General features: G+C 58.8%; 2 protein-coding genes across 8 annotated transcripts in view; one reads left to right on the plus strand and one right to left on the minus strand.

Annotated features, from left to right (window-relative positions):
• The window catches only part of ARHGAP44 (Rho GTPase activating protein 44), a 179,678-nt gene extending 178,142 nt beyond the window's left edge, over positions 1 to 1,536 (plus strand). For 3 of the 5 annotated variants that reach the window (XM_043583162.1, XM_043583158.1, XM_043583160.1), the window contains one exon: positions 92 to 1,536. In XM_043583162.1, the coding sequence (XP_043439097.1) occupies positions 92 to 231 (140 nt within the window). In that variant the 3' untranslated portion in view covers positions 232 to 1,536. The remainder of the gene's footprint in view (positions 1 to 91) is intronic. The other 2 variants (XR_006297753.1, XM_043583159.1) reach the window with 1 other exon arrangement.
• On the minus strand, positions 1,505 to 24,459 carry ELAC2 (elaC ribonuclease Z 2). 3 transcript variants are annotated; one of them, XM_043583155.1, is made up of 24 exons: positions 24,158 to 24,459; positions 23,524 to 23,574; positions 23,327 to 23,397; positions 22,561 to 22,625; positions 21,422 to 21,479; positions 19,951 to 20,019; positions 18,438 to 18,545; positions 17,484 to 17,542; positions 14,437 to 14,495; positions 14,242 to 14,314; positions 13,576 to 13,688; positions 11,876 to 11,971; positions 10,953 to 11,091; positions 10,786 to 10,871; positions 9,025 to 9,143; positions 7,575 to 7,671; positions 5,861 to 5,999; positions 5,442 to 5,480; positions 5,211 to 5,320; positions 4,152 to 4,251; positions 3,963 to 4,083; positions 3,777 to 3,855; positions 3,092 to 3,236; positions 1,505 to 2,589 (listed from the first exon to the last, which is right to left on the minus strand). In XM_043583155.1, the coding sequence occupies exons 1-24, from the start codon at positions 24,388 to 24,390 to the stop codon at positions 2,356 to 2,358; spliced, it is 2,463 nt and encodes an 820-aa protein (XP_043439090.1). In that variant the 5' UTR covers positions 24,391 to 24,459; the 3' UTR covers positions 1,505 to 2,355. The 3 variants fall into 3 exon arrangements, with proteins under 3 accessions (XP_043439090.1, XP_043439089.1, XP_043439092.1); XM_043583154.1 differs by having other exon boundaries at positions 10,786 to 11,091; positions 24,158 to 24,445; XM_043583157.1 differs by lacking the exon at positions 18,438 to 18,545 and having other exon boundaries at positions 24,158 to 24,444.
• Positions 24,460 to 25,836: the final 1,377 nt, after the last annotated feature.

Here is a 25,836-nt window from a genome sequence, read left to right on the forward strand (position 1 = left end):
GGAGCAGAGCAACCCAGGCCCACCCCGACCCTGCGGTGGGCGGGAGGCCCCCGCCAGCCTCTCAGCAGCCCCTCTCTCTGCCACCTTGCAGATCTCGTCCACTTTGACATCCCCTCCATCCACGTAGAGCTCGGGCCGCCGCTCCGCCTGAGCCCCCTGGAGCACGCGCGGCGACACTCGGTGACGGAGAAGAGGGACTCGGAGGAGGAGTCTGAGAGCACCGCCCTCTGACCCGCTCAGGCCCCGCCCACCACCCACCCTGGAGCGCCCCCTGGGCTCGCCGAGCGAGCGGCTGTGCGGTCACTGCCAGCGAGGCTGGAGTCGTGCGCCAAACTGTCCCCTCCGGCCTGCGTGGTCGGAGTAGGTGCAGAGTTCGTTTGTTCCCCGGGGTGGTGACTTTGGCCTTTTGTTTGATCTTTGCCTTTTGACTTTGTGCCTATTTTCATCCACTTTCACCCCCCCCCCCCCCCCCCGGGCTTGCGCGTCAGAAAGGTCGTTTGCAGCTGCAGGCTGGGGGTGCGGGGAGGGTTGGGGTGCCTGGTGCCACCCGCGGTTGCCCTCCCAGGCTCTGACAGCTCGGGGGGCGCCCTTCCGTCACCTCGGTGACTACAGGGGACCCCCCCTCCCAGCAGACTGGCTCTGGGATCCAGAAGTCGTGGCAGCGACGTGCGCCCGCAGTGCAAGTCGGAGGGTGGGGGAGGCAGCCGGTGTACAACCTGCGGCCGCCCTGACGCGTGGGCTTTAAAGTCAATGGCTTAACACAAAATCTGCTTCCCTTCCTAAGGGTTTTGCTTTTCCCTACCGTGTGACCGAAAGCTCACGTCACTACCTTCTCGTTTTATACTTCTGAATTTCTAATCTGATCTTGAGGGCGCCTGGACGGCGGAGGATGGCGCCCCGGCCCCGCAGAAACCTCCGCCGACAGTAACTACCCCCATACCCGCCCCCCCCTCCCCCCCCACGGCAGGTCGCCTCTCCTTCCCGGAGGCCGCAGGGAACAGCAATAATCGCGCGAACCCGAGCAGCAGGCAGTAAGGGAAGGTGGCCCTCGGCGACGCGGGGCAGGAGGCACGGCCCCCGGGCCCGCGGGCTGCGCTCAGCAGTGGGGCGGCGCCGGAGGACACAGGAAGCCCAGTCACACTTGGGGATTAAGGGAGTGAGACGGCATCGGGTCTTGCATGCAACTCAAAAGTTCCGATTTTATCCGTTTAAAATCGATGCGATCTACCTATACATGATATAATGTTTGTATATATGAAATCTATATTTGTTGAATTTGAGCCAAACTAAACCCATGTATAGGTGTACAATGAGAAATTCAAATGCTTATTTCCCCCAACACACACGGTGTAAAGTAACCCTCCCCGCTGGTGGGATTTTGCCACTTTTGATGCTAACAAACAGCTTTGCTCACTTCTGGCGAGGACGGTTCAGTACCCAATTTGTAACGGAGCCCAGGGGTTGAAAGTTACCTTTAAATACATGTACAAATAGTTGTCAAAAGTAATGTTATTAAAATAGATTTATTATCCCTGAGCGTGGCCTATCTTCTTGTTTTGACGATTAACTTGCCGGGAACATTCCTCCTCGGGAGGAAACCTGAGACCAGGGCTGGGCAAGGCTACATCCTTGGTTTCACTTTCAAATCTGTGTGTTCTCCTGGGAGGGAGAAGACACAAATAAATACCAGACTCATCTTTGAAAATTCCCTCGGTTTCCAAGCACTAACCTCAGCGTTGTTAAATCCCACAAGGAGGGCAGGAGAGCCAACTCGGCGTCGGATTTCTCATGACTCCAGGGTGGTGAGGGGGTCTCCCGCCGAACAGTGCGAGGACCCGCGTCTTCCTGAGCCGGCATGGCTTGACTTCTGTCAAAATCCAGGGCACAGAGGGGTGGCCACTTCCTAGGGACAGGCTCCAGAGGTCCTCGCAATCATCGGAGCTGACTTCCAGGTCTCCCTGGGTGCAGGGCGGGGAGACTCCTCCTCAGCGGTGTTAAGAGGACGAAGCAAAGCACTTAGGTTCCACGCGGCATCTTTACTGGGTTCTGTCTTTGGAAGTGGTATTTCTGGAGTCTCGGGTACTCAGACGCTCACGTCCACCACGCGGCGTTCCTGGGACACTGCTCGCCTCGGGTGTGCAGAGAGAACGCATTGGCTGCGGCAGGCATGGGCCGCCGTTTTTCGTGACTTCCTTAAAAATTGGCTTGTACCGAATTCCACCTGTCCGTTTTTCCATCCGGCAGCCTCACGTCCCAAGGCCGGGCTGGGCCCCGCCGAGGGCTGCCCAGGGGAGCAGACCCGGGGCCACCGCGCGGAGGATGCCAGCCTCCCGAGTCTGGGGTCGCTCTGGGCCTTCACTGGGCCCTGACCTTCTTGCTCTGAGGGCTCTGCGGCTGCTCCGGGAGGGCCCGTTTCTGCTGGGGCGCCCCATCCTCGGGGCCGCCCACCTCCCCGGAGAGGAGGGCCGCCCGCGCCAGCCGCACCCCCCGCTTCTCCCTGCGCCCCTCCATCTCCTCAATGTCGCCGGCAAACAGGGCCTGGAGCGGGGCGATCAGCTTGGAGACCGTGGCGGAGTCCCCGAAGCAGACCTGGGAGGGGAGCAGAGAACAAGGACGTGCGTCAGGGTCAGCTGCGCGGAGGGAGCCCTCTGCCGCGGCAGGTGCCGGCTGGCCCCCCACCCGCCTTCCTACCAGCGGGAGGAGGACAAGGCCGCGGGAGGAGGAAGCCCTCTAGGGAAAGGGGCACAGACAACCCTCTCGTGGCCAAAGGAGCAAAACCGCACGGGGGTCAGGAAAGGCGAGGCTGTCCGTCCTCAGAGGGACCGGAGGCCCCAGGCTGGCCTCCTGGCCAGTTGACGAGAGAGAACACCGACTCCCCAGCAAGTGCCGAGGTGCAGACGACGCGGCCGTGGGGACGGCCGGGCCTGACTCCTCAGCGACTCCAGTGGCCAGAGACCCCGGTCCGGCCCGAAGGCCCCGGAGAAAGTCGGCCTTGCCATCCTGCCGGGCGGGCCACGGCGGGAGGATGGACAGACCCCCCTCCTACCCGGAGCGCCCCCCCCCCCCCCGTGCAAGACCCACATGCACAGACCTTCATGTGGTCAAAGGCGATCCCCACTTTGTCATTGAAGCCGGGGCTGAAGAGGGGGACCTTGGCGTAGCGCTGGCTGAAGTGGGTGAGCATGGTGAAGCCCGCGTTCATCCGCACACCCACGCCGATCGCCTGAGACGTGGTGCTGCCGACAGAGAGCACACGTGAGGCCGGCGCCCAGTGGAGGGAGACCCGGTCACACACAGGCCCCGGGAAGGCCGGGTGGGGGAGGGGAGGGGGGGCTCCTCCGTCAGTGCCCCTACTGCCTACAAACTCTTCCTGACGGCTGGATTCTTCGCACACGCCCCCAAACGGAGCCCAGGCCTGGGCTGGCGTCAGGGCGCCCGTCCTGAGGGCAGTGAACGGGAAGGGGGCTTCTCGCTTGGGGTACACACTCTTGTCACAGCAACAGCCCGCGACCCAGGCGGGCCTGCACTTCCCCGGGCAGCTCCCTGCTGTGGCTTCCGTTTCTGCCACCATACGCGCAATACTCGATCCCCACCCCGGCTAGCGCCCTGCCCGTACTGCGCTGCAGGAATGAGGGCAGAAGCCCCCACGGCCTAGTGGGAAGCCAGCTGGCCCCGTGTCACGGTCCCTGGAGAGCACAGTCGTTCCCTTCGGGGCTGACGCGAGGTGGCTCCGAGTGCCTCCGGGGAGAAGGGAGCGGCTCATCAGTCTCCCCTACCTGTGCGTCTTTTCCACGGCCTCCTCCTCCAAGCCGTCCTCCAGCGTGGCCTCGTGTATCAGGAGGGTGGCGTCCTTCCCTAGAGAGGAAGCAGCAGACACTGGAGCAGAGCCCTCTGCCTGAGAAACGCTGGGTCCCGGGTCCACACCGCCATCCGTTCCCCCGCCCACACTCGCCTCCACTCACCCATCTGGACCAGAGCCTCGCAGGGCATGGTGTCACCCGAATAGACCAGCTTCCAGCCGGACGTGTGGACCAGCGCGCAGCCGAAAGCATGCTTGCAGTGCCGGACCAGGCAGGTCTGAAACTGAAGGAGCGGCTGAGCGGCCTCCGGCTGTGCCCCCGTCACCCTCCCGCCTGCGGGCGCCCCCTTACCTCTCCCAGATCACACGCTTCCAGCAGCGAACCAATCAGCCTTTCAACCTCGGGGCTGGGCACCTCTGCCCCTTTCTGAAGGCATTTGGCAGGAATCAGGCTGGGAGAAGACAGAAGAGTTTAACGCATGCGTGAAAAAAAAAAATGTCATGGGTTTTTTAAATTATTTTGAGAGAGGGGGCGCCTGGGTGGCTCAGTCGGTTGAGCGTCCGACTTCGGCTCAGGTCATGATCTCGCAGTTTGTGGGTTCAAGCCATGTGTCGGGCTCTGTGCCGACAGCTCAGAGCCTGGAGCCTGCTTCAGATTCTGTGTCTCTCTCTCTCTGCCCCTCCCCTGCTCATGCTCTGTCTCTGTCTCAAAAATAAATAAAAAAATTTAAAAAAAATTATTTTGAGAGAGAAAGAGAGGGCAAGTGGGGGAGGGGCAGAGAAAGAGAGACAATCCCAAGCGGGCTATGCACTGTCAGCGCAGGTCCCGACTCACGGCTTAATCTCACGAACAGTGAGATCATGACCTGAGCAGAAATCAAGAGCCGGTCACTCAACGGACTGGGCCACCCAGGTGCCCCTGGGTGTTATGTTATGTTATGTTATGTTAACGTGATTCAAAGTACAAGTGTCTGGCTAGAAAGCCCCAAAAGCGTTATTGTAAAGAAAGTACTTAAATCAGTAACTAAGAGAAGAGAGTTGTCATTTAAAAAGAGCCAAACCAAGCCCCGAGGCCGCGGTAAGAGACGTCGCGGATGAGGGCTGCCGGAGGCTACAGTGAGGGGACCGATCCCAGGCACAGGGACTCCCTCCCCGGGTCGCCCCTGCTCGGGCGCCGGGCCCTGGGCCGCTTTCATGGAGAAGTGCGGGTGTAAAGCTAGGAACTAGAGCAGAACCGAAAAGAGGGCTGGGCTGAGATGCAGCACGGGAACCGTCAACGGTTCCTGTCCTGGGGTCAAAGCATCCCTACCCCGTCGCCCGCCGCCGGGGGCCCAGTCCCGGGGAAGGCTGCGGGGTCCCGGCGGGCGTCTCGCGAGGGCCGCGGCCCAAGGCGGCAGGTGCCGACGCTCACCTGACGTGGTGCAGGATCCGCTGGCACTGGTGGTGGTACTGCTGGAGCCAAGCCCTGAGCTGGGTCGGGGCGACCACGGGCAGAGGGTGACACGGCCTTCCCAGAGATGCCTGAGGCAAGGACACCCGAGGGAGCGCCAAGTCAGGGACGGGAGCTCAGGGTGACAGGAGATGTGGCCGAGGGGTGAGCCAACCAAACTCAAAGGACAATAAATGTGCGCGCGGCACTTACCAGGGCTCGCTCCCTCTGCAGCAGAATATTTAGCAAGCCCTGCAGGGGGAAGAAGGGGACACGCGTCAGCCACGTCCGGAGTCCCCTCCGCCACGCCTCGTCTGGCTTCTGGCGTCCTGCTCTTGCAGCCGCTCCCACCTCCCTATCAGCCACAATCCGTGGGCAGCGTGACCAGGGACAGGGCAGGGGTCTGGGGTCCCCACTGGCCCTGGGAGGTCCCCTCAGGGCAGGTTCGCGGGCAGGCAAGCCGGTGAAGGCTGACAGCGGGACCTTGTCCAAGGCAGTGCACCGAGCGGAGCGACCGCACCAGCGAGAGAAGAGCCAAGGCCCTGGGCACATCTGGGCACAGCAGCAAAGGAAGGGGGGTAGCGCGGGCCAGAGCGGCGCCTGCCCTCCGCCGGGGTCCCTCCGCCGCTCACCGTGTGGTGATCCGCGTGCAGGTGGGACACGAACACAGCGGCGAGGGTGCCCAGGACCCTGTCCACCTCGTCTCCGTAGTGACGGCACAGCTGCCCGAACGTGCCTTCGCCACAGTCCAGGAGGAGGGACCTGTCGGGGCTGTGGACGAGGGTGACGGTCACGTGGCCGGGAAAGGCCCCTGGGGCCCGCAGGCCTCCCACGTCCGGAAGAGGCGGGGTGAGCGGCTGCGTCCCTCCCACGCCTTCCCACACCTCTCGCGCGCTGAGAGGCCGAGCCCAACGCCACGGCAACTCCGGACGCCAGAGCTCATCGCACAGAGGCGGCCACCGGCCACGGAAACCCCTGAACACACACAGTACCCAGGGCCACGCGGATGCTGGCGCCCGGCTTGTGAAACGGGAGGACAAAAGCATCTACTCGCAAGGAGGCCCCTCGGGTTATCGGAGCTGAACCCGGCAACGGCCCCCGCGGCCGCACCAGCGCCGGGCACGGGTGCGCACGCGGGGCAGCCGCCCGCTGTGCTTCCAGTCGAGCAGTCCTGGCCTCCTCAGCCCGGGCCGCCCCCTGCCCGGCAGGGGCGGGACAGGCAATGACCGCCGGCGCAGGGGGGTGACCGGCGGAGGCCCCGCTACTGCCGGGGAGCCGCTCGAGGAGTCGGGCCCCGGGTGCTTCCATCCCGATGGCCCGTCTCAGCCTCTGCCCCGCGGGGAGAGGCCAGTCTCCCGCAGGCCTTCGTCCTCCTCCGGGAGGGGCTGTCCGGCAGGGGGCGCTGTGGCCGGGCTCCGGGGAAAAGCCAAGCCCCAGACACACAGACACGTGACCTTCTGGGCAGGGACCGCGTTGCGGAAGCGCCTCCGGACGAGTCGCGTCAGGCTCAGTGCCACTGGGGGGGGGGGGGGGGGGGGGGGTTCGGGAGAAGCCCCTTCCACGGAGCCTCTCAGCCCCCAGAGGGAGGCCTGGCCGCCTGACTGCTCTTCCGGGGTCCTACGGAGTCCGTCCCAGATGCGCGCACCCTTGATGTCAGGGCGCGCCTCGTACGTGCCGTGCGCACTGGACACGGCTGGCATCCGAGACGAGCACGCACGGTCTCAAAGCGGGCCCGGCCCCTCACAGTCTGACTTCCTCCACGGACGCATCTGCAGACGCACGGCGAACACGGCCCGGCGCCCGGGTTAACCTCTCTGCGGGGGAGGACGCCGGCCCGACCCAAGAGAACCGAGTCCGAGGGCCGAGCACGAGACGGGCGCACCAGCCCCGCGGCCGCTCCACGCACCAGCAGTCACCAGCTCGGGGACAGCACGGCGCAGCGAAGAAGACACCGCCTCACACTCCGGAGCTGCCCCGACCGGCGGTGGGAACCAGTAGCCTCTCTGAGCGTTGGTTTACCGATCAAGGCAACGGGTGGGCATTGCTTCATAGGGTTAACGTGAAAACTCGGCGAGATGGTTTCTCAGCAAAGCGCACGGCAGACGGCGGGGCCGGCTATTTTCATCAACAGACAGCGCAAGGGACGAAGCCTGGTGAGTCGCGGAAGCGCCAGCTACTGAGGTTAATCACGAGACGCATCAGCGCCCACGACTCCTCTCCCCGGCCCTCTGGCCGAGAGGACGCCCCATCTGCCCCTGGGCCGGGCGGCGGGGCAGGGGTTCTGTTTGAGAAGTCGGGGCGGTGCCTGGCGCACGGGGGGGGGAGGGAGCTCCAGGAACGCAGTACCTTATGTTGACAAGCGTAGCGCTGACGTTCCGAATCTTCATCGGGATGGCAGACCCCGTCCCGAGGAAGACGATTTCTGGATACTGGCTTCCATTCTCTATGGAAACACACACACACACGAGAAAGAGCCCATTTCTGTGGGTCCAAAGTGAGCCGGCACTCAGCCAGGAGGGGCGTTAAGTCTGGCTTCCCAGGAGGGGCTGCGGATCCCACCTGGCAGGGCCTCAGGAGGCAAGGCCCCCCTCCACTGGCTGTTTGGGCGTCAATAGCTGTCTGGGAGGAAGGGCAAATAAATCCCACGGCCCTTCCTTGGAAAGAAGTGCTCCTGGTCCTTTACGAAACGAAGGGGCCTTTACGCTGTGAATCGTTTACCTCAAGGGGCGGGTTCTGCCTGGCATCCAGCTCTTCCCACCAAGAGCTTTACAGGGGACACAAGCAGGCTCAGAGGGGACGCACCGCACGCAGGCTCTCTCCAGAGGAGGCGGAGCCAGAACAAGAGTCTAGAGAGCCTTGATGGTTCGGAAGCCGAGGCCCCTTGTCAGCCAGCCTGACCAGCTCCACGTGCACCGCCAGGAGCCTGATCCGGGTGCATCTTTCACACGCAAACCAGAAATGCAATCACAAACCCAAAGCAGACAGACGGGAAGGCTACTTCTGGGGGCAGGAGCCCCTATACCCGCCCAGGCGAACTTCCATGCAGAAACTGTAGCGGGGGGGGGGGGGGGGGCCTGTGTGGCTCGGTGGGTCAAGCATCCGACTCCGGCTGAAGTCGTGATGTTGTGGTTCATGGGATCGAGCCCCACACCAGGCCCTCCACTGTCAGCGCAGAGCCCGCTTCGGGTCCTCTGTCTCCCTTTCTCTCTGCCCCTCCCAAGAGCACACTCGTGCTCTTTCTCCAAGATAAACAAAAACAAAAACCTCAGAAACTGCAGTTGGGTGGAAGGCCATCTGGCCCCATGAACGCCCACCCGCTTTCTGGACCAGCGTTCTCCGCTTCTATCATTAGCTGAAAAGCACCCTAGAAAAACCAGCTCCTGCAGCAAAGGTCACCAAGATCCCCCCCACTGCTCTTGCTGACGGCACAATGGTGAGTGTCACCCAGCAAGGCGGGCGTCGTGGCCAAATCTCTTGTGGATCCTCAGCAAAGCCAGGACCGGATCCCGAGTCGGCTCGGCCAGGGTTCAGAGCTCTTTCCAGAGGCCGGCAGGAGCTCCCAGGCCCGCCGCACACAGCCACGTGCCTTGTAAAGAATGGCCGGGTGCCGTCACCAAACACTCTGATGCACCTGGTCTTGGCGGGAGGGCAGGCGGCAGGCACGGGCACCGGTGTTCTCAGAGAACACGCGTGACGTCACTAGCCCAGGTCAGAGGGTGCCTGCCGACCTCCTGCTTAGCGCTCCGAAAACACCAGCGGCCAGCAGAGGAAGGCTGTTCTGGGGTCTTCCGCTCACCTGCGGGGGTTGGGCCGTCCCGCACAGCCTTCCGATATTCCTGTACACTTTCCTGGAAGTTGGGGAGCTCCAGGGCCTCGGCGATGAACTCCTCAGGATTGCAGTTAATAACCGCATCCCTGCAGGGAGAAAAGCGTCTCAGGCGACCGGCCCGGGCGTGGCCTCAAGCAGACACCCGAGTGGATGTCTGGAATTGACCTATGGACGCAACCGGCAGAAAGTCCTTCACATCAAGAGTGAAGGCCAAGTGCCTGAGACCCCGGGCGGTCCTGTCCTCCTGCCGTGTGGACGCTTCCTTCTCCGCCTAGTCGGGGGGTGGGGGGGGGGGGGTCTCAGAGCAAGTTCTGAATAGCTTCAGCCCCTCATGACATCTCAGCTCAAAGTCTCACGAACCCGACACGACCGACATTCAGGGCAGGGTCCTGCGCGCCACCCCGACCTCCACCCACTCGAAGCCACTGGCAGCCCCCAGGCCCTCCCAGGCTGTAACCACAAAAAACATCTCCAGACGATGCCTGACGTCCCTTGGGAGCCAGAGGAAGGGAGGGGAGAGGAGCAGACGGCCCTGGTGGACACGCACAGCCCACGAGCAATGGCTCGCGTGGTAACAAGTCCTCAGAGCCCAAGAACCCTGTGGAAAAGCAGGCCTTGACTGATGCATTTCTCGCGAGGCCCCGGCGATGTGACGTGGCTGGTCCCGCCACGCTGACAGGCAAGCCTCTGTCAGCGGCTCCCCACCCCGACCGGGCGCTCGCGCAGGGAGGCCAGGCCCGGGTCCCCAGAATCCGACCCGGGAGGCCCGGGACTTGCACCATGCGTGGGCATGAGGCGCATCTGGGTACCGGCTGGGCTCAGCTTTATGAGCCTTGTGTGCAGAGGCTGACAGCAGGCTCCGAAATCTGAAGACCGCATGGTCTGTAAAAAGCCAGAGCACTCGTCACAAGAGCACACAGCGTGCAGTCACAACACAGTGGACGGGAAGCTTCAACTCGCTCGGGATTCACTTGAACGTGAGAGGTGTGTGGGCGGGAGGCACTTCCCACGGTACTGGCTGGACTGGTAGAGGCTTTCCTGCCGGCAACTTAACGCTCACCGAGTGCCCTCCGACCCAGTAACCCCACACCTGCGAACCCCCCTGACGGAACAGAGTTCCCCTCAGACGCTTGCCTATAAAACACTCGATGCTTCAGGGGAACAACACAAAACTAGAAACGTCTAAAATGAACAAACACCCCATCTGCAATGCCATTAGAAATCCGGTTACCAAAGACCACGCAATGACTCAGGAAAAGAAAGACGTGTCAGGTCACAGATCCACATACACACTTTTCAAAAGATACATTCCCTGCTTGTTCCAATTTAAAAACAGAATGTTAACCATCAATTTCTCTCATCTCGGGGACGAGATGACGGGTGACTAATTTTCTCCATCAAACACACGTTACTTCTCTGATGTAAAACAAGGGACACGTAGGTGTCCCTGTCGTCATGGGGAAGACTTTGCAAAAGCTTCGTCGCTGGCCTCACCCTCCCGCCTCGACCCAAACCAGAGCCGCGTGTCCTGGTGACTTTGCTCTGGGACGCAGCCGCCCCCGTTCATTTACTGCTCGTCCGGGGCTCATCTGCAGCAGGGACAGAGTTCAGTGCCCGAGACCAGGCCACGTGGCCCGCACAGGCTGCAGTATTCACTACCTGGCCCTTCACGAGAAGAGCCTGCCGCTCCCGCTCTAGACCCTTCCGTCAGCTCAGAGTCGTCCTGACCTCTGCCACTCCCTCCGAGGACGCAGCTGATACTTGAGGAGGCACTCGCCCCGGACGGTGGGCACACGGGAAGCCGGGACTTCCTCCTGGAAGAGACAAACCCCACTGCGTGGAGAGAAACCGAGCCGAGGGGCCAGGCTGGGCTGGGGGACCGTGTGGGGCACTACCTGGCGGCAGGGGGTGGCGAGCGGGGGGAAGATGTCGGGGTGGATGAGGCTGAGCTGCGTCTGGATCTTGTGGCTGCGGAGATTGTGGACGGACGAGCAGCTCTCGTTCAGGACCAGGTGCTGGGCGGCGGGCCCGAACCTAAGGCAGAGACGGCGTGTTCACGGTGCCCTGCAGGGGGAACCCCGCTGCGGGGACAGCGGCGACACCAGTGCACGTAGGTAGGTGGAGGGGCTCAGAGAGAGGAAGTCGCACTGCTCTGCTCGGAGTCCAGTGCTCTCTGCGGACTGGAAAGAGTCCAGAAGAAACCAGAAAGCTAAGACGTCGGGCGCCTACATAGGGACTGGGAAACAAAACGGAGTTCAGGGTAGAAGAAAAGGCACCATAAAAGGAAAACAGACCACGTGTGTTAGGGCTCAGGCCCTCCTCCAGGAACAGAGGGTGACGACGAACCGGCTATCCAGGAAGGAGCGGAGGGGGCGCCTGGATGAGCAGGGGGCTGGGGGGCTGGAACCCCACCACGTCACCCTGCGCTCAGAGCTTAGCTCCGACACCACCTGGTTTGGCCCCGCCTGGTGCTGAGCTGGGCCGGCGTGGAGCGCCCTCTTCTCCCGGTCCCGAGCGTGGGCAGATGGCCACCTCGCAGGACGGGATGAAATAGCGAGGCACCAGCACACTGCCTGTCACATGCTGGGTGTCCAGTGACCTGAGGCTGCTGTGCTACACTGGCCAGTCTCTTCTTTAGGACTCGGCCACGGGGTCATCAAGAGTGGGCGGTGCTCACTGGGACACGGAGTGTGCGGGGACCCCACTAGCTGCTGGATGTGTGCGCACGGCGCCACCTAGTGGCAGCTGTTCCCCACGCGGGGCACAGGTGTCTGCCGGGGGAAGGAGGGGAGGACAGACAGACGGCACAGGGTCCTACCTCTCCATCCACTGCTGGTACCTGGAGTCCGCAAGCACACGCTCCGGGGCCATGTGAACCACCAGCGCCACGGGGGCCTCGGCATTTCCCTGGTACCTGGGGGGAGGGGAGAGCGGCGTTTTGCTTTGGACAGTGATACAGGCTCACAACGTTCGCACACGGTGCCTGTGCAGCCGTGGGGGGGGCGCTTGGCTTGCTCTCCCAGTGGGTGAGCACAGGGAGGGCGCCAGCTGGCTCCTCTGGTTGGCTCGGGGGCTGCCCGCCGGGCCTTCCCGTGGGCGCTGGAGACAATCCCCATCCCCTCCGGCCACAGGGGCTCGGACCTATGGAGCAGGACAGAGGTTCTCCAGGCCTCTTCTTGCTCCGCCCCCCCCATCTTTCACAGCAGCTCCCCCCATAAATCTCGGCACCTCCAGCTCTACCTTACTGCCCGCCTTCCAGTAGACCCAGGGCACAGGCATGGGCCGTTACAATGGTCTGTGATTCCACTGTCCAGAGAGAGAGGGTCACTATCTAACATGCGGATGCATTTCCTTCCGGTTCCCGTAAAAAAATTCACACAGTATTTTTAACCTATCCTTCCCTTCCGCGCACGCGCATGCACACAGACAGACATACGGACAACACACACACACACACACACACACACACACACACACACAGAGCGCACAGGGTCGCGTGCTTAAACCTCACAGCACTGCCTCAGCGCACGCGCCAATCAGCTCACAGGGACTCCAAGTAGCTTTGCCGCCACGGCATGACTGAAACGCAAAGCCTGTGCCAGCCGGGTACCCAGAGTCGCCCAAGGAGAAAAAGCAGGTCTGAGGAAGAGCTTCTCACACTAACCGGAAAGAGTTAGAGCTGCCCCAGAAGGTCTGTTGTGATAAGCAGCATAAAACGACTGAGTGAAACACGTAAATCAGAATTAGGAGCAGGAGAAATACACGCAGAAGAAAGCACGAAGGACGGGAGAAAGAGGAAAGCACGGGCGTGTGGGGCCAAGCTACCCGGGATGACAGCCGACCTGAAAACGGGTCCCGCATCTTTGCGCGACAGGAGACAACGGAGCCCAGGCCACCGGAATATCAGAACAAAGGTGTTCCCAGACTAAGGTTCCATCCCTTAACACAGACCCCTGACCAAGACTCTCACACACGTCAGACCTGCCTCAACAGTTTCAATGCAGGCAAGTGAACAATTTATGAACTAAAAATAGTCCAGGGGCGCCTAGGTGGCTCAGTTAAGCATCTGACTCTTGATTTCGGCTCAGGCTCATGGCATCGAGCCCGGCAGAGGGCTCCGTGCTGACAGCACAGAGCCTGCTTGGGATTCTCTCTCCCTCTCTCTGCCCCTCCCTACTCATGCGCATGCTCACTATGTCTCTCAAACATAAATAAACTTTAGAAAAAGAAAAAAAGGGCTGAAAACAATTCTAGAACGTGTCCTAGACTTAGCACCCTAACCAACCGCTGATCTTCTAGTCTGCAAGGGCTCTCCGGGTCTTAGTCTTCCCTAATTTCACTCACACACTCGCGTACTCCATAAAGCCCGCTGACTAGCAGTCCCTTGGTCAATCCTGCCAGCAGGGGCCTGACCCCGGCACTTGGAGCTGGGAGCACGGGCTTCCCAGACGCGGCTCCGTGCCAGGAGCAAGCACGGGCCAGGCAGACGCCCTCCTCCACCCCGACGGCCCTCGTCACCTCTTGAAGGTGGCGTTCTCGCAGACGGGCCGAATGAATCCTTCGTCCGGACACTCCACCACAACAAAAGCAAGGCCGGGATCTGGAGGAGTACAGATCTCTTCAGGCAAAATCTGCAAAACAGCGGGGTGATGACTCTCTCCGAGGGCAGAGCCCCAGCTCAGCAGACATGCAGGGAACTGCCAATCGCACAGAATCCCTACGGAACACGCACGGACCAGCGGGAGGATCACCGCCCGCCCCCTTCCCACTCGCGCTGCTCCTCTACACGTACGCAGACTTGGAGAGGGCACTTCAAACCCAGAGTGGCCATGAAGCCGGGCAGGACAGTCAAGCTTCCCTCGGGTTTGTGGCCGTTGGTTCTGACATTCTCAGACGCCAGAGAAAACACCCTGGTTAAGAGCACGGTGGCGGTCCTTTGGGCCGCGTGCCCCAAGCCCACCCTCAGGGGGTCTGTCGTATGTCCGACAAGGGAGAGCACCCATCCCGTGAAGAGGAGGACCGCCAACCCTAACTAGACGCTCTGCATTTACACCCAAACGTGGCCAGCGTGGACACGCTTCCCTCAAAGTGAGCTCTGTCTGCGGGGCCCGGGCCAGAGCACGGCTGTCCCACGTTCGGGCCCCCACAGGGACTGCGGACACATCACGGAAACGGGCGCCTCACCTCCCTGCCCTCGTAAGTGACGCTCCTCCCGTCCTTGACAGCAGCGATGATGGGGGCGATGGCAGCCGTCCCGCTGAAAAGAGGAGGCCAGCCACGGGTGAGCCGGGTGCTGCGGGGACATGGGCCCCCCGCCCAACCCCCCCCCCCCCCCCCCCCCCCCACCCCCCGGCCACCCGGCCACCCGGCCGCACTCACACCGGGAGGCCCAGCTCCTTGGCTTTGAGCACCAGGAAGTTTCCTTTCTTCACGTGCAGCTGCCACAGACAGAACGCAGACGTCATCTCAGTGAGGGAGGAGGAAGCTCGGCTTTTAACCACTTTTCTTGGGTTTTTAACCACCTTTCTGGTTTTATGTTTTTGGTGTGTGTGTTTTAATGTTAATTTATTTTTGAGAGAGCGAGCGTGAGAAGGGGAGGGGCGGAGACAGAAGATCCAAAGCAGGCTCCACGCTGTCGGCACAGAGCCCGATGTGGGGCCCGATCCCACGAACCGCGAGATCATGACCTGAGCCGATGTCAGACGCTTCACTGAGCTGCCCAGGCGCCCCTGGCTTTGCTCTTTAATTTCGGTTTCTTTCTTACCGCTTGATGAAGCACTCAGGTCCGGTTATTGCTTTGAAATGAAATACACCATATCCCACGCTACATCCTGAAGAAGTCACTGATTCTCAAATACTTTAGGACTAAAAGCTGAACGACTTAAAACCCAGCACGTTACTTCCTGACGTTAACTTGTTACAGATTAATAAAATGCAATCCATTTCCAAATCAAAAGTATCCTTCAAGCATCCTTGAGAAGAAACATACACCTTTCTGTCTGATCATCCCGTACTTACCAATTAATAGCTAACAGGACGTGACCAGAACCTTGTCTAACAGAAATGATCGCACAAATCCCTACAGGACCCAGAACCGTGAGGGCAGTGACAGGCACTAACGCGGGAGTGATCTTCCCCCTGGGGTTTTTGCAAACCCATAACAGGGAGCTGCTTTCATCCTGGAGAAAAGTTGTAAAATGAAAAATGCCCGACATGCTCTTACCATGCCGGAAGGACAAACAACAAATCCCGCCCCCAAACCTGATAGTCACCCTCCTGTACTTAAAAAACATGTACATTCATTCTACAGATCTACGTGTTTCACATGTAATAATAAAAAGTCAGAAACGGCATAAAAACTTAATAAATCTTTGACTACAAAGTTCCACTTGGTTTTCATTTTCTTCCTTAGATCTTTAAAAGGGAAGCTACTCTGAGGGCAAAGCCTCCAATTTGGATCTTTGAGTCTTACTGGGATTCTAGAATTTTCTAGCTCGGCAAACATTACCCTAGATGAAGGATTACAGCTTTAGTGCATGTAACACAAAGATGATGAGCTCAGATGATGGCTTCAGACATCATCGTCTGTGATAACGTGACCTTCCCTCCACAGACCCTGATGGGCTTCAGGATGGAAACTACGTCTCTAACATTTAACAGGGACTTGCAGACTAAGGCAGGCAAAACCCCTCCCTCTACTCCAAGCTGACTTCAGCCCACAAGAGACATGTGCCCACCTGAGGGCACAGAGTGTGTGGCAGGCAGCGGAGAAGCAGAACACGATCCCATGAGGCCCCGCACTGGCACACGGCGGTCTGAAGCCCATGCTCTCCTAGCGGAGGACAGCCCGAGTCCCAGGCCCTCACACGTAGGGCCTCTTGCCTTCGACCTCCCGCGGCCTGCACCAGCTCAGCTGTGCTGCCGTCCAAAGCCTCAGCCGGGAAGCAGCAAATTGACTCCAGGAGGGATAAGGGCCCACAGGCTGATCGGTGAGAGCAGGGCCCAGACGGGGCAGCAAACAACAAAGGAGGGGACACAAGGGCCGGGGGAGCCATAGCCCACAGCCTCGGGAACGGCGGCCCAGCAATGGCCAGGTTTACATGGGGGGGGGGGGGGGCGGCCCCACCACACAGGGCACACTTCATCACGCTCCATGGCCTCTACTGAGAAAGGAGGGAAGGACCTCATACCATTTACAGATTGCCGTATAAACCTACTTTAAAAATTGGGGGCACATAGGTGGCTCAGCATCCAACTTCGGCTCAGGTCACGAACTCACGGTTTGTGAGTTTCAGCCCCACATCGGGCTCTGTGCTGACAGCTCAGAGCCTGGAGCCTGCTTTGGATTCTGTGTCTCCCACTCTCTCTGCCCCTCCTCTGCTTGTGCTCTCTCTCAAAAATAAACATTAAAAAAAATTCTTTTACTGCCTAAAAACTCAGAGATACCCAAGTAATAAGCCTATCGACAATAGTACCTAACTTATAAAACCTACTATTACTTAAATAAATTGACCAGGGCGCCTGGGTGGCTCAGTCCGTTAAGCAGCTGACTTCAGCTCAGGTCATGATCTCGCATTCAGTGAGTTCGAGCCCCACCATCGGGCTCTGTGCTGACAGCTCGGAGCCTGGAGCCTGCTTCAGGTTCTGTGTCTGCCTCTCCCTCTGCCCCTCCCCTGCTTGCACTCTGTCTCTCAAAAATAAATAAACATTAAAAAAAATTTATTTCAATAAGGTTGACAGAAGTGATACAATCAATGATCCTGCAACTGATAACTATTACTACTGACCTTCCAGAAGTGTTTTCCCTGATTGGTGTTATAATTTGGATGAAAATTACAAACCTATTTTAAAATCAACATTACTTCTCAAAAACCAATGAAAGCCCACAAAAAGTCAACACATGTAGCTTTACCACAGATTAAAGTGTTCGCTACACTTAATAAAACTTTAATGCAAAGCCCTACTAAAAATAGGCCATTAGTCAAGTTTTTAAAATACTCTATTGTCATAAAATTTTCACAGAATCGGTCCAACTTCAGATTTGCAGACACAGGCCTCAGTGAGTGCTCGCCGGCATTAAAATGCGTCTAGCTCGAGTGGTTTAACAGCTACGGTAAAACCATCTGAACTAAAAGAGAGCTGAAGGAGTCTGAACAGAGGCCCGATTCCTTTGCAGGAACACAAAGCCACATTTCTGAAGTGCAAGACGGCTGACTTCCCAAACACAAACCAGCGTGTAGGCGGAAGGGCTCCATTGCCGGAAGGGCGTTTGAAAGTACATAAAATTATAGGTGGAGACACAGGGGGTCTGTGCTCCTTCTGGGCACAGGGGACTCGGGAGCTGCCACCTCAGAATCACAGGACAAGCACTGACAGAAGGTCACCACGCATGCTCACTTTCGAAAGCCCACCGGGGAGGCGCTTACCTTACAGACAAAGGCTACGACCAAGGACGGGTCCCTGCCACGCTTTCTCTGGCCGACACCTGAGGAAAACCGAATGTGGTCAGAACAAGGCCGGTGTGAACCTTCTCGGGCTTCCCAGGTGGATGGCCATCCGAAGTCTGGCTTCGTGCAAAATGGAACGGACACAACCGTACGAGACAAGGGTCAAAGAAAACCCTGGTATCCTTTCTGCGGCAGACCTGGATGTCGTCCCACTGGCGCCGAGATCGGAGCAAACAGAAAACGCAAACTGCCCACCGGAAAAACTAGAAATGCCTGGTGAAACGTTTCAAAAGATGACAGTGTACCCAGACGTGGAGAAGAAAAAGCAAACTGTAATGTGCTTTATAAACAAGTGTCAGAATACGCGAACGAACTCGAAAATAAAAGGCCTGCAGGGAAGATGCACCTGTGCCATCCACACCAGGGTGGCGCACAGGCCGGCCCTTCTGGGGCAGCAGGCCCGACCAGGGCAGAGAGAGGAACGATCGGCCTCGCCCGCCGTGGTCCCACGCCTCCAACACCTCTACTCCTGGGATTCTGACTCACTTTCCCAGCAGCCTGTCGTTCTGGAGGAAAAGGGGCAGAGCCACTCACTGATAGGACCCGTGGGCTGAGCACTTCGTGCACTCGTGAAAGATCACCTCGCGTTAACGAAGGCTGCGAGAGGCTGCGTACGAACCCATCTGCCGGAGCCTGCTCTCCTCCGGGTGCACGGAACACAGTTTGGGGCCCAGCCAGGGCCGGGGACTGGCCCTAGAGCTCCACGCGGCCACCTTCACCCTCTGCCCACGGGCCAAGTCCCACACGGACAGAGAAGCGCCCGTTTTACACACAGGCTTCTTACGAAAACAGTTCCAATGCAGCAGGGCGGGGCAGCAGATAAAGAAGCCAGCGTTCTCGAGACCGCATGCTGTTGGGTTTAAATAGCGTTACCGTCTGCAAGATGCTGCTCGTTTTCGGTGGATCCAGAATCCGAAGACTGCCCTGGACTGAGTCTTTCTGGACTCTGAGACGGCTGGCGTTCTCCACGCGTCTGCTCGCCTGGTCGGCATGGAAAACAATCAGACCCCACACCACGGAGGTGAGCTCACGGCCAGGAGCCCGCTGTGCACACGGGTCGGTACCGGAGTGCCCACTAAACAGCCTGCCTCCTATGACAGTGACTGGGTGCCTCCCCACCCGGGTCTCTGGGCCGCAGGACCTTTTGATCCCCTTCCCATGTCTGCTCAGCCAAGAGCCCTGACCATGGCAGGGACTCAACAGTGTCTGCGGACTGAAACGCAGGCAGGCAGCAGGCTGGTTCACGCACCGGCGCCACCCTCCACGAACAGACCTAGGCCGGCGGTGACAGCGCCGTGGGAGGGCCGTGACTTTGCAGCCAGTTAAGTCTCCAGGCCGTGGGAGGGCCGTGACTTTGCAGCCAGTTAAGTCTCCAGGCCGGTAAAACAACTCGCCGTGCTAAGAGGCCGGCTGGGCCACTGTCTCGCAGAAGCCCGCCCGCTCCCCCCCTGCACGTTCCTTATTGGCCCTAGGGGCTGGGACAGCCGGCCAGCTTGGGCCACACAAGCTCACGTCAAAGCAAACGGTCACATGCCAGGAAGGGAGGAATAGAGAGGGACACACATCAGGCCCGGGGGTGTCGGGAGGGGTCAGGAAAGAGAGGACATCTGACTAGGAGTGAGCCAGACAAGGCGGGCTCTGATGTGACCAGCCGTCTCACTGGGCCCCAAAGCATGTCTGCCTCTGCTCAAGACACACACCCACCTCCCTCCCGCACACACAGAGGCCGTGCAAGCTGTGTGTCCAGGCCAGGGCCGGGCTTCCCGGCCCCCTGCGGGGGGCTGTCTGTCCTCTGTGTCCCTTGAGCACCTGGCAGGCCTCGCTGTCAAGGGAATGTCCCTAGTGCCCTGCATCCTCCTCGCCATCAGCAAAACCTGGCCCAGGGTGTGACTGGCCAGACACAGATGAGACACACGTGGCGGGGCCTGACAGGCGGACGGTTTCTAAGTCAAAACCTCGTCGTCTGACCCTGGGACTCGCGAAGGTTCACGGGACCTTCTGAACTATTCACAACACTTCTATTAGTATTAGTGTTTATAAACAACGCCTTCCTAGCGCAAACCCCTCCAGCATCCCATCACGAAAGGAGTGCTTACATCCGTGGCAAATAAACCCCAAGCGATAAACGTGCAAAACTGACAGGGCAGATTACGATGTCCCAAAGTACAATCACGATCGTTAGGAGTCCAGTGTGTCTGGTGAGGTTGTAAACTCCTGAAGGGCAGGAACCATCTTAATTCTTCCACTAAATTTCCTGATCGTATCGAGAGCACAAAACCAGGCACACAAAGCCAGAACTCGAGCATCTTCTATTTCCGCATGCCCCTTTCCTTGCCCGGGACCTACATGCCTCCCTCCTCCCAGGAAACGGGGCTTTTGTACTCACTGTATATGGGGATCTGGAAAACTGTCATGGTCTCATCCTTGTATTCGGGTGCCGAGTGGGGCCGCACGGCTGTATGAAAAAGACCACGGGGCAGTGACTGCACTGGACAGAGGCACTGGGGGAGGAAGAGCCTTCCAGATCACCAACCACAAGCAAATGGTTTCCCTTGGGATTCTGCTGGGAAGCTATACTAAAACCAGAATTTGAGTAAATTACAAATTTTAAGAAAGAAGCACCAATGTATTTTCATCGGCCAATACTACACTCAATGAAAAAAATGTATTCTCACTACCTCCTTAAAAAAAAAAATTCTCAAATTTATTATTTAAAAAAAAATTTTTTTTAACGGTTTTTTTTTTTTTAATTTTTTTTTCAACGTTTATTTATTTTTGGGACAGAGAGAGACAGAGCATGAACGGGGGAGGGGCAGAGAGAGAGGGAGACACAGAATCGGGAACAGGCTCCAGGCTCTGAGCCATCAGCCCAGAGCCTGATGCGGGGCTCGAACTCACGGACCGCGAGATCGTGACCTGGCTGAAGTCGGACGCTTAACCGACTGCGCCACCCAGGCGCCCCATAACGTTTATTTATTTTTGAGACAGAGAGAGACAGAGCATGAACGGGGGAGGGTCAGAGAGAGGGAGACACAGAATCTGAAACAGGCTCCAGGCTCTGAGCTGTCAGCACAGAGCCCGACACGGGGCTTGAACTCACGGACCGCAAGATCGTGACCTGAGCCGAAGTCGGCTGCCTAACCGACTGAGCCACCCAGGCGCCCCAACAATTCTCAAATTTAAAAGGCATATGTTAACACACGGCCTCATGACACCAAAAGGAATGCATCATCTCAGCTCTAAGAACCACCATCTGATGTGAAATAAGACGTTAGTGTTTCCACTGAAGATGAGCATCGGGGGCGCCCGGGGAAGCTGGGCTGGGCGTCCGACTTCGGCTCAGGTCCTGACCTCGTGGTTTGTTAAGTTAGAGCCCCAAGTCAGGCTCTGTGCTGACAGCTCGGAGCCTGGAGCCTGCTTCGGATTCTGTGTCTCCCTCTCTCTCTCTCTCTGCCCCTGCCCTGCTCGTGCTTTCTCGCTCTCTCTCAAAAATAAATAAGCTTCAAAAAAAAAAAAAACCAAATGATGTTTGAAGAGGAGTGTTAACAAACCAGGGACGTGGACCGCCTGGGGGCAGGGGCCCTGCTGGCATAGTGGGCTCCGCCTTGCCCCAGGAGGAGGCCACCTGCCTCCCAGCAGAGCCCAGCTGGACCCAGTAGCATCTCTAGCCTCTACCTGGGGGCAGGAGGGGGCGCGCAGAAAAGCGCAACAGGCAAGATTTAAAAAATTCATCTCCTGTTGATGAAGCACGGGGTTTTAAGGTTTCACGGGGTCCAATTTTTATGGTTTCTCCTTCGAGAGACTGGGGCAGACAGAAGGCAGAAATGGCCGATCACGAGTCAGAGGCAGGAACGTACCCAGGTCTATTCCCTTCAGCGGACCAGAAAATGTTTTGATAGCTTCCAGGTATTTTTCCTACAAAAGAGAAAGAAGGAAAGCAGCAGTTCCGGCGGCGCAAACGGCAACGGGCAGCACGCAGAGAAGTCAACGTGAAAGCCCAGTAAGTATTCTGAGCCACCTTTGCAGAAAGAGTCACGCGGTGGCCGCTCTACGCTAGAAGCCAAGGGTTCGGCGGTGAGCGGGGGACGCGCTCCCCAGCCTCGTGAGACATAAAATCCGGCGACAAAACTGAACCGAGGCAGAGCACAAACCCCCGGGGAGTGGCAGCCGTGCTGAGGGTCTGCAAGAAGCCCGTGGGACGCGGGGGGCCGGGGTACGGCCCGTCCGAGAGTCAGGCAGGCTCCTGAGCAAATGTCCTTGCGACGGGGCTCTGGGGGCTCAGAAGGAAAGCCCTGGGACGGGAAGGGGCTTCAGGGAAGAGCTAAGAGGGGCCCGCGGAGCCCCAGCGTGGGGACCGGGATACGGAAGCCAAGGGTGGGCCAGAGCCGGGACCCACAGGGCTCCCAGGCCCTACTGCGGGGGCGGCACTGTGGGGGCTGTGACTTGCCTACGGGTGCGTCCCCACCGCATGGCGGGTATGAAGCTGTCATGGAAAACACGGGTAGGAGACAGACGGCACGAAGGCCTCGAGGACAGACAAATGGATGGCTTTGAGGCACTATTTTGGAGACAGAATTAACAGCACCTGGCGGCTGCCTGCCTTTCATGTCAAGAACTGGGAAATCACGATGGGCACACCACTTCTCGGCAGTGTGAAGGGGCTGCGTCGGAAGGCACGAACAGGTCCGAAATGTGCGCGCGCACTTGCTACCCAACACGTAAGGAGCTGGCTTAGCGCTTTACGTGCGTACCTCGCGGAACCCTTCGCAACTTTACGGAACATCACAGCCATCTGACAGAGGCAGAAACTGAAGCTCTAGGAGATACAGCGACTCGTGCAAGGTGACGCGGCCTCTTTAGCTTGAAAGGCGGAGGGTTCACTCCACCGTCAGTTAACTCCGGGGGGCAACAGGGGAATTTGCAGAAACGGAAACGGCTCGCGACTCACGTTAGAAAAGGAGGGGTTGGCCTTGACAGCTAGTCAGGAGAGACTCACCAGCTGTGGAGGTCCCGAAAGCACACACTTTGGGAGCCCGGTTTCCTTTAAGGTGAGAATCATTCCTGGAAGGAAACAAGGAAGGAAGGAAAGAAGGGAGGAAGGTCAGCCGTCTCCTCGCCGTGCCCGGAAGCTGCCACCAGGGGGCGCACTCCTCGCTTCACCAGCTATTTATCTCCTTGTCCTCGTTCAGGCTTCAGTCATCAAGGGCCACGTGCAGCACTGACGCCTGCCGGGGGTGTAAGGCGACTGTAACCATCACCACCACACCCTCCGGTTTACTGGCACGTTTCTCCAGTCCAGCAACTCGATAAACGAAGTGGATGGTAACGCTTGGGAAGCGGCATGCGTGTTAAAATCTGTCCTTCTGACTCCCAGCTTTTCATGCTGCAGCTGACCGGGCGAGCATAAAAAGAATTCCAGCGCGCAGGGGCCCCTGGGTGGGCCGACTTCAGCTCAGGTCATGATCTCAGGGTTTCTGAGTTCCAGCCCTGCATCGGGCTCTGTGCTGACAGCTTGGAGCCTGGAGCCTGCTTCTGATTCTGTGTGTGTGTGTGTGTGTGTGTGTGTATGTGTCTGCCCTTCCCCTGCTCATGTTCTGTCTCTCTCAAAAATAAGCATTAAAAAAAAAAAAGAAAAAAGAAAAAAGACTCCAGCTCCCGTGCGCTCAGAAGATGGGCAAAAATGAACAAACAAAAAACGAACAGGGCAGGCTAAAAATCCCAGACTTCCCTCCAGCCTCTAACTCCAGAAAGAATATACTTACCACACAGCCCCCCCACATTACACCAGTGCATTCGGGTCAGGAATATGTTATCCAAACGAGCCACCTTCAACCTAAGAAAGACAGAACACTTGAGCAACACAGGGACCCTCTGTGCGGCTTCAGAAGCACTCCTGTCTGTCACCTCGGCGTTCAGGGCCCACAATCACCTCCGCCCCAAGAGAAAAGGGCGGACTCACTTGTGCTCCTGCATGAGTCGCTGGACGCCTTCTCCACAGTTGAAGAGATACCTACAGGACACACGTTACGCAAGACATTCAGGAGATGCTACTCTGTAAAAGCTCTGCCACCGTTTTACATGCTTTACTGTTCGCTTCGAGAAAAACACACGTTGCGCTCCTGGGCTGCATTTCTGGCGTGAAGATGCTGCTTGGGAACGAACCCTCCTTAGAGGAGCGGCGAGCGGGGGACTGGGGGCCTGTGTAGCAGGCTGGTGCTGGAGCGAGATGGGTCCTCTCCCCCGTCACCTCACCAGACCTGATACCACCCCACACGCCAACCATGAGGTCCCGGTGTCGGGGCACACGAGAGGTCGTGCGGCCAAAGTGTGCCACGAGGGGGCTCGGGGCCCAAGGGTTGGAAAGAGGACGCTCCTGCCCAAGTGTGCAGCTCTCAGGGGCCCCCGGGAACCCCACGGCCGTGGGGGTGTAGGGCATCTGGGACCCCCCCCCCGCACCCCCTAAGGGGCCAAGCTCGGCTGCAGCAGCGGAACTCCCCACGGGTGACGCGGAGACACCGCAGCCCCGAGGGCGGGCGGGGCGCGACGAGGGGACGCCGCCTAGGCCCGGCCGGACTCCGGGGCGGCGCACTGACCGGTTGTACTCGGAGAAGACGTAGAGCGCCGCGCCCACGTCCCGGCCGCCGGCCGCCACCACCTGCAGGTACACGGTGTTCGGGCCCCCGGGCTCCCACGCCGCGCCACGCTTCTCCCGCGTGCGCAGGTGCCGCAGCGGGTCCTTGGGCGGCCGCTGGCGGCGGGCGGGTCCCTGCGACATGGCGCGCCCGGCCGCGGACCGCAGCAGCAGCACCGAGCGAAAAGCCCACATGCGCCGGCCTCCGCCCGCGCTCCTAAGGCTGCGGGTCACTGGGCTCCTGGTGCCCCCCCCACGCCCCGCCCCTCCGCCCCGCGTGGCGGGCCCAGCCAATCAGAGCGCCGCGCGTCGAACTGCCCACCTACGCGAGGCCACGCGTCCAATAGCGAAGAGCCTTGCCCCTCGCGGCTTGTCAATTGGGGACGGCCATAGAGTGGGGGCATACTAGATTGCCCGGAACGACCCCGCCCCCTATCTCTTTCCGGCTTTCCCTGCGTCGATTCTTTCCGGAAACTGTTTCGCTTGGGGCGGGACTTCCGGGAGCGCAGAGCCGGAAAAAGCCACCTGGCATAGGAGTCGATTCTTGGGAGTTTTCGTTGGGTGCCCGGGGCGTTTGCTCCCTTTTTCCACGGGTTGTGATGTGCCCCGCTAGGCGAGTCAGCCCTTGGAACTTTGGTTCCTTCTTAGTTGTGGTGGTTGTTAGGATGAAATGTGAGGGGGTAAGTTCTAGAGAGCGTTAGCGTAGGCGCCTTCGCTAATTTTATTTCCATTGATTCGCATGAATGGATGCAGGCTCCTAACGATTGCTTTATTATCTTTGGGGAAGAAAAGCAAGAATAATCCATTAGGGGTTAAGAGAACAAGTCCTGGAGCAAGAGGGTCTTGGTTCGTTTGTTAATGGGGTGATCTCGACCTTTCTGAGCCTCGGTTTGCTTATCTGTAAAGTGGGGTGGGGGTAGTTACAGTTATCTATGAAAGGGCAGGCCTACACCGGCCAACTCCATCTTGTTCTGTGTCCTTCACCTTGACCACGCCTCCTCCTCTTGAGTAGCTCACCTGCCTAACGGCTCGGACCCTTCCCCAGCCAATCCGCTGAGGCCACAGCCATTACCTCACCAACTGCCCCTAGGCCCCAATAAAACCTTGGTCCTTTTGAAACTCGCTCTCTCTCCCTGGTATCTCACCGCTGCGTCCGTGCAGGTAGGGGATTGAGCTCGAGCTAGCTCGAATAAAGGCTCTTTTGCTTTTGCATCGGACTCGGCTCCCTGGTGGTCTTTGGGGAGCACGAATTCTGGGCATAACAATCTACGCCAGATTTTTATAATTAAAGCGCCTGATAATATATTGAAAGCACTTTAAGTGGCGCCGACACAAAAGAGGCACTCAGTTAACGGCAGCAGAAATAAAAAGTAGAGTACTTCAACCCACGCAAAATATATTGGAAGCAAAGACAGGTGGCTAAAGAGATGCTGGGCGGGGACGTCGCAGGAGTAAGTGTCCCAGGACCAGCCCTTTGCAAAGCAGTAAAAGGACTTCCTGTCCCCTCGCATAGCTAATGAGAGCTCAGTTAAAGCCACTAGAGATACACAAGGAGCGCCCTCAAACGGGCAAGATGATTTACCCAGGAGCTCCACGCAATTATGAAGCTGGTTCTACGGAAGGTTAGGGCACAACTGTGTA

This window comes from Prionailurus bengalensis, chromosome E1 (genome assembly GCF_016509475.1).
Source record: "Prionailurus bengalensis isolate Pbe53 chromosome E1, Fcat_Pben_1.1_paternal_pri, whole genome shotgun sequence".
In the NCBI taxonomy this organism is placed as follows: Eukaryota; Metazoa; Chordata; class Mammalia; order Carnivora; family Felidae; genus Prionailurus; species Prionailurus bengalensis.

What these genes read in the sequence shown, in the direction of transcription:
- ELAC2 (XM_043583154.1), bottom strand. Translation starts at nt 24,390, where the DNA reads ATGTGGGCTTTTCGCTCGGTGCTGCTGCTGCGGTCCGCGGCCGGGCGC. An exon ending in CGAGCAGCATCTTGCAGACG is followed by an intron (nt 17,543 to 18,437) that starts GTAACGCTATTT and finishes GGTTTTCCTCAG; the next exon opens with GTGTCGGCCAGAGAAAGCGT. An exon ending in GCCGTGGAAAAGACGCACAG is followed by an intron (nt 3,237 to 3,776) that starts GTAGGGGAGACT and finishes CTCTGTCGGCAG; the next exon opens with CACCACGTCTCAGGCGATCG.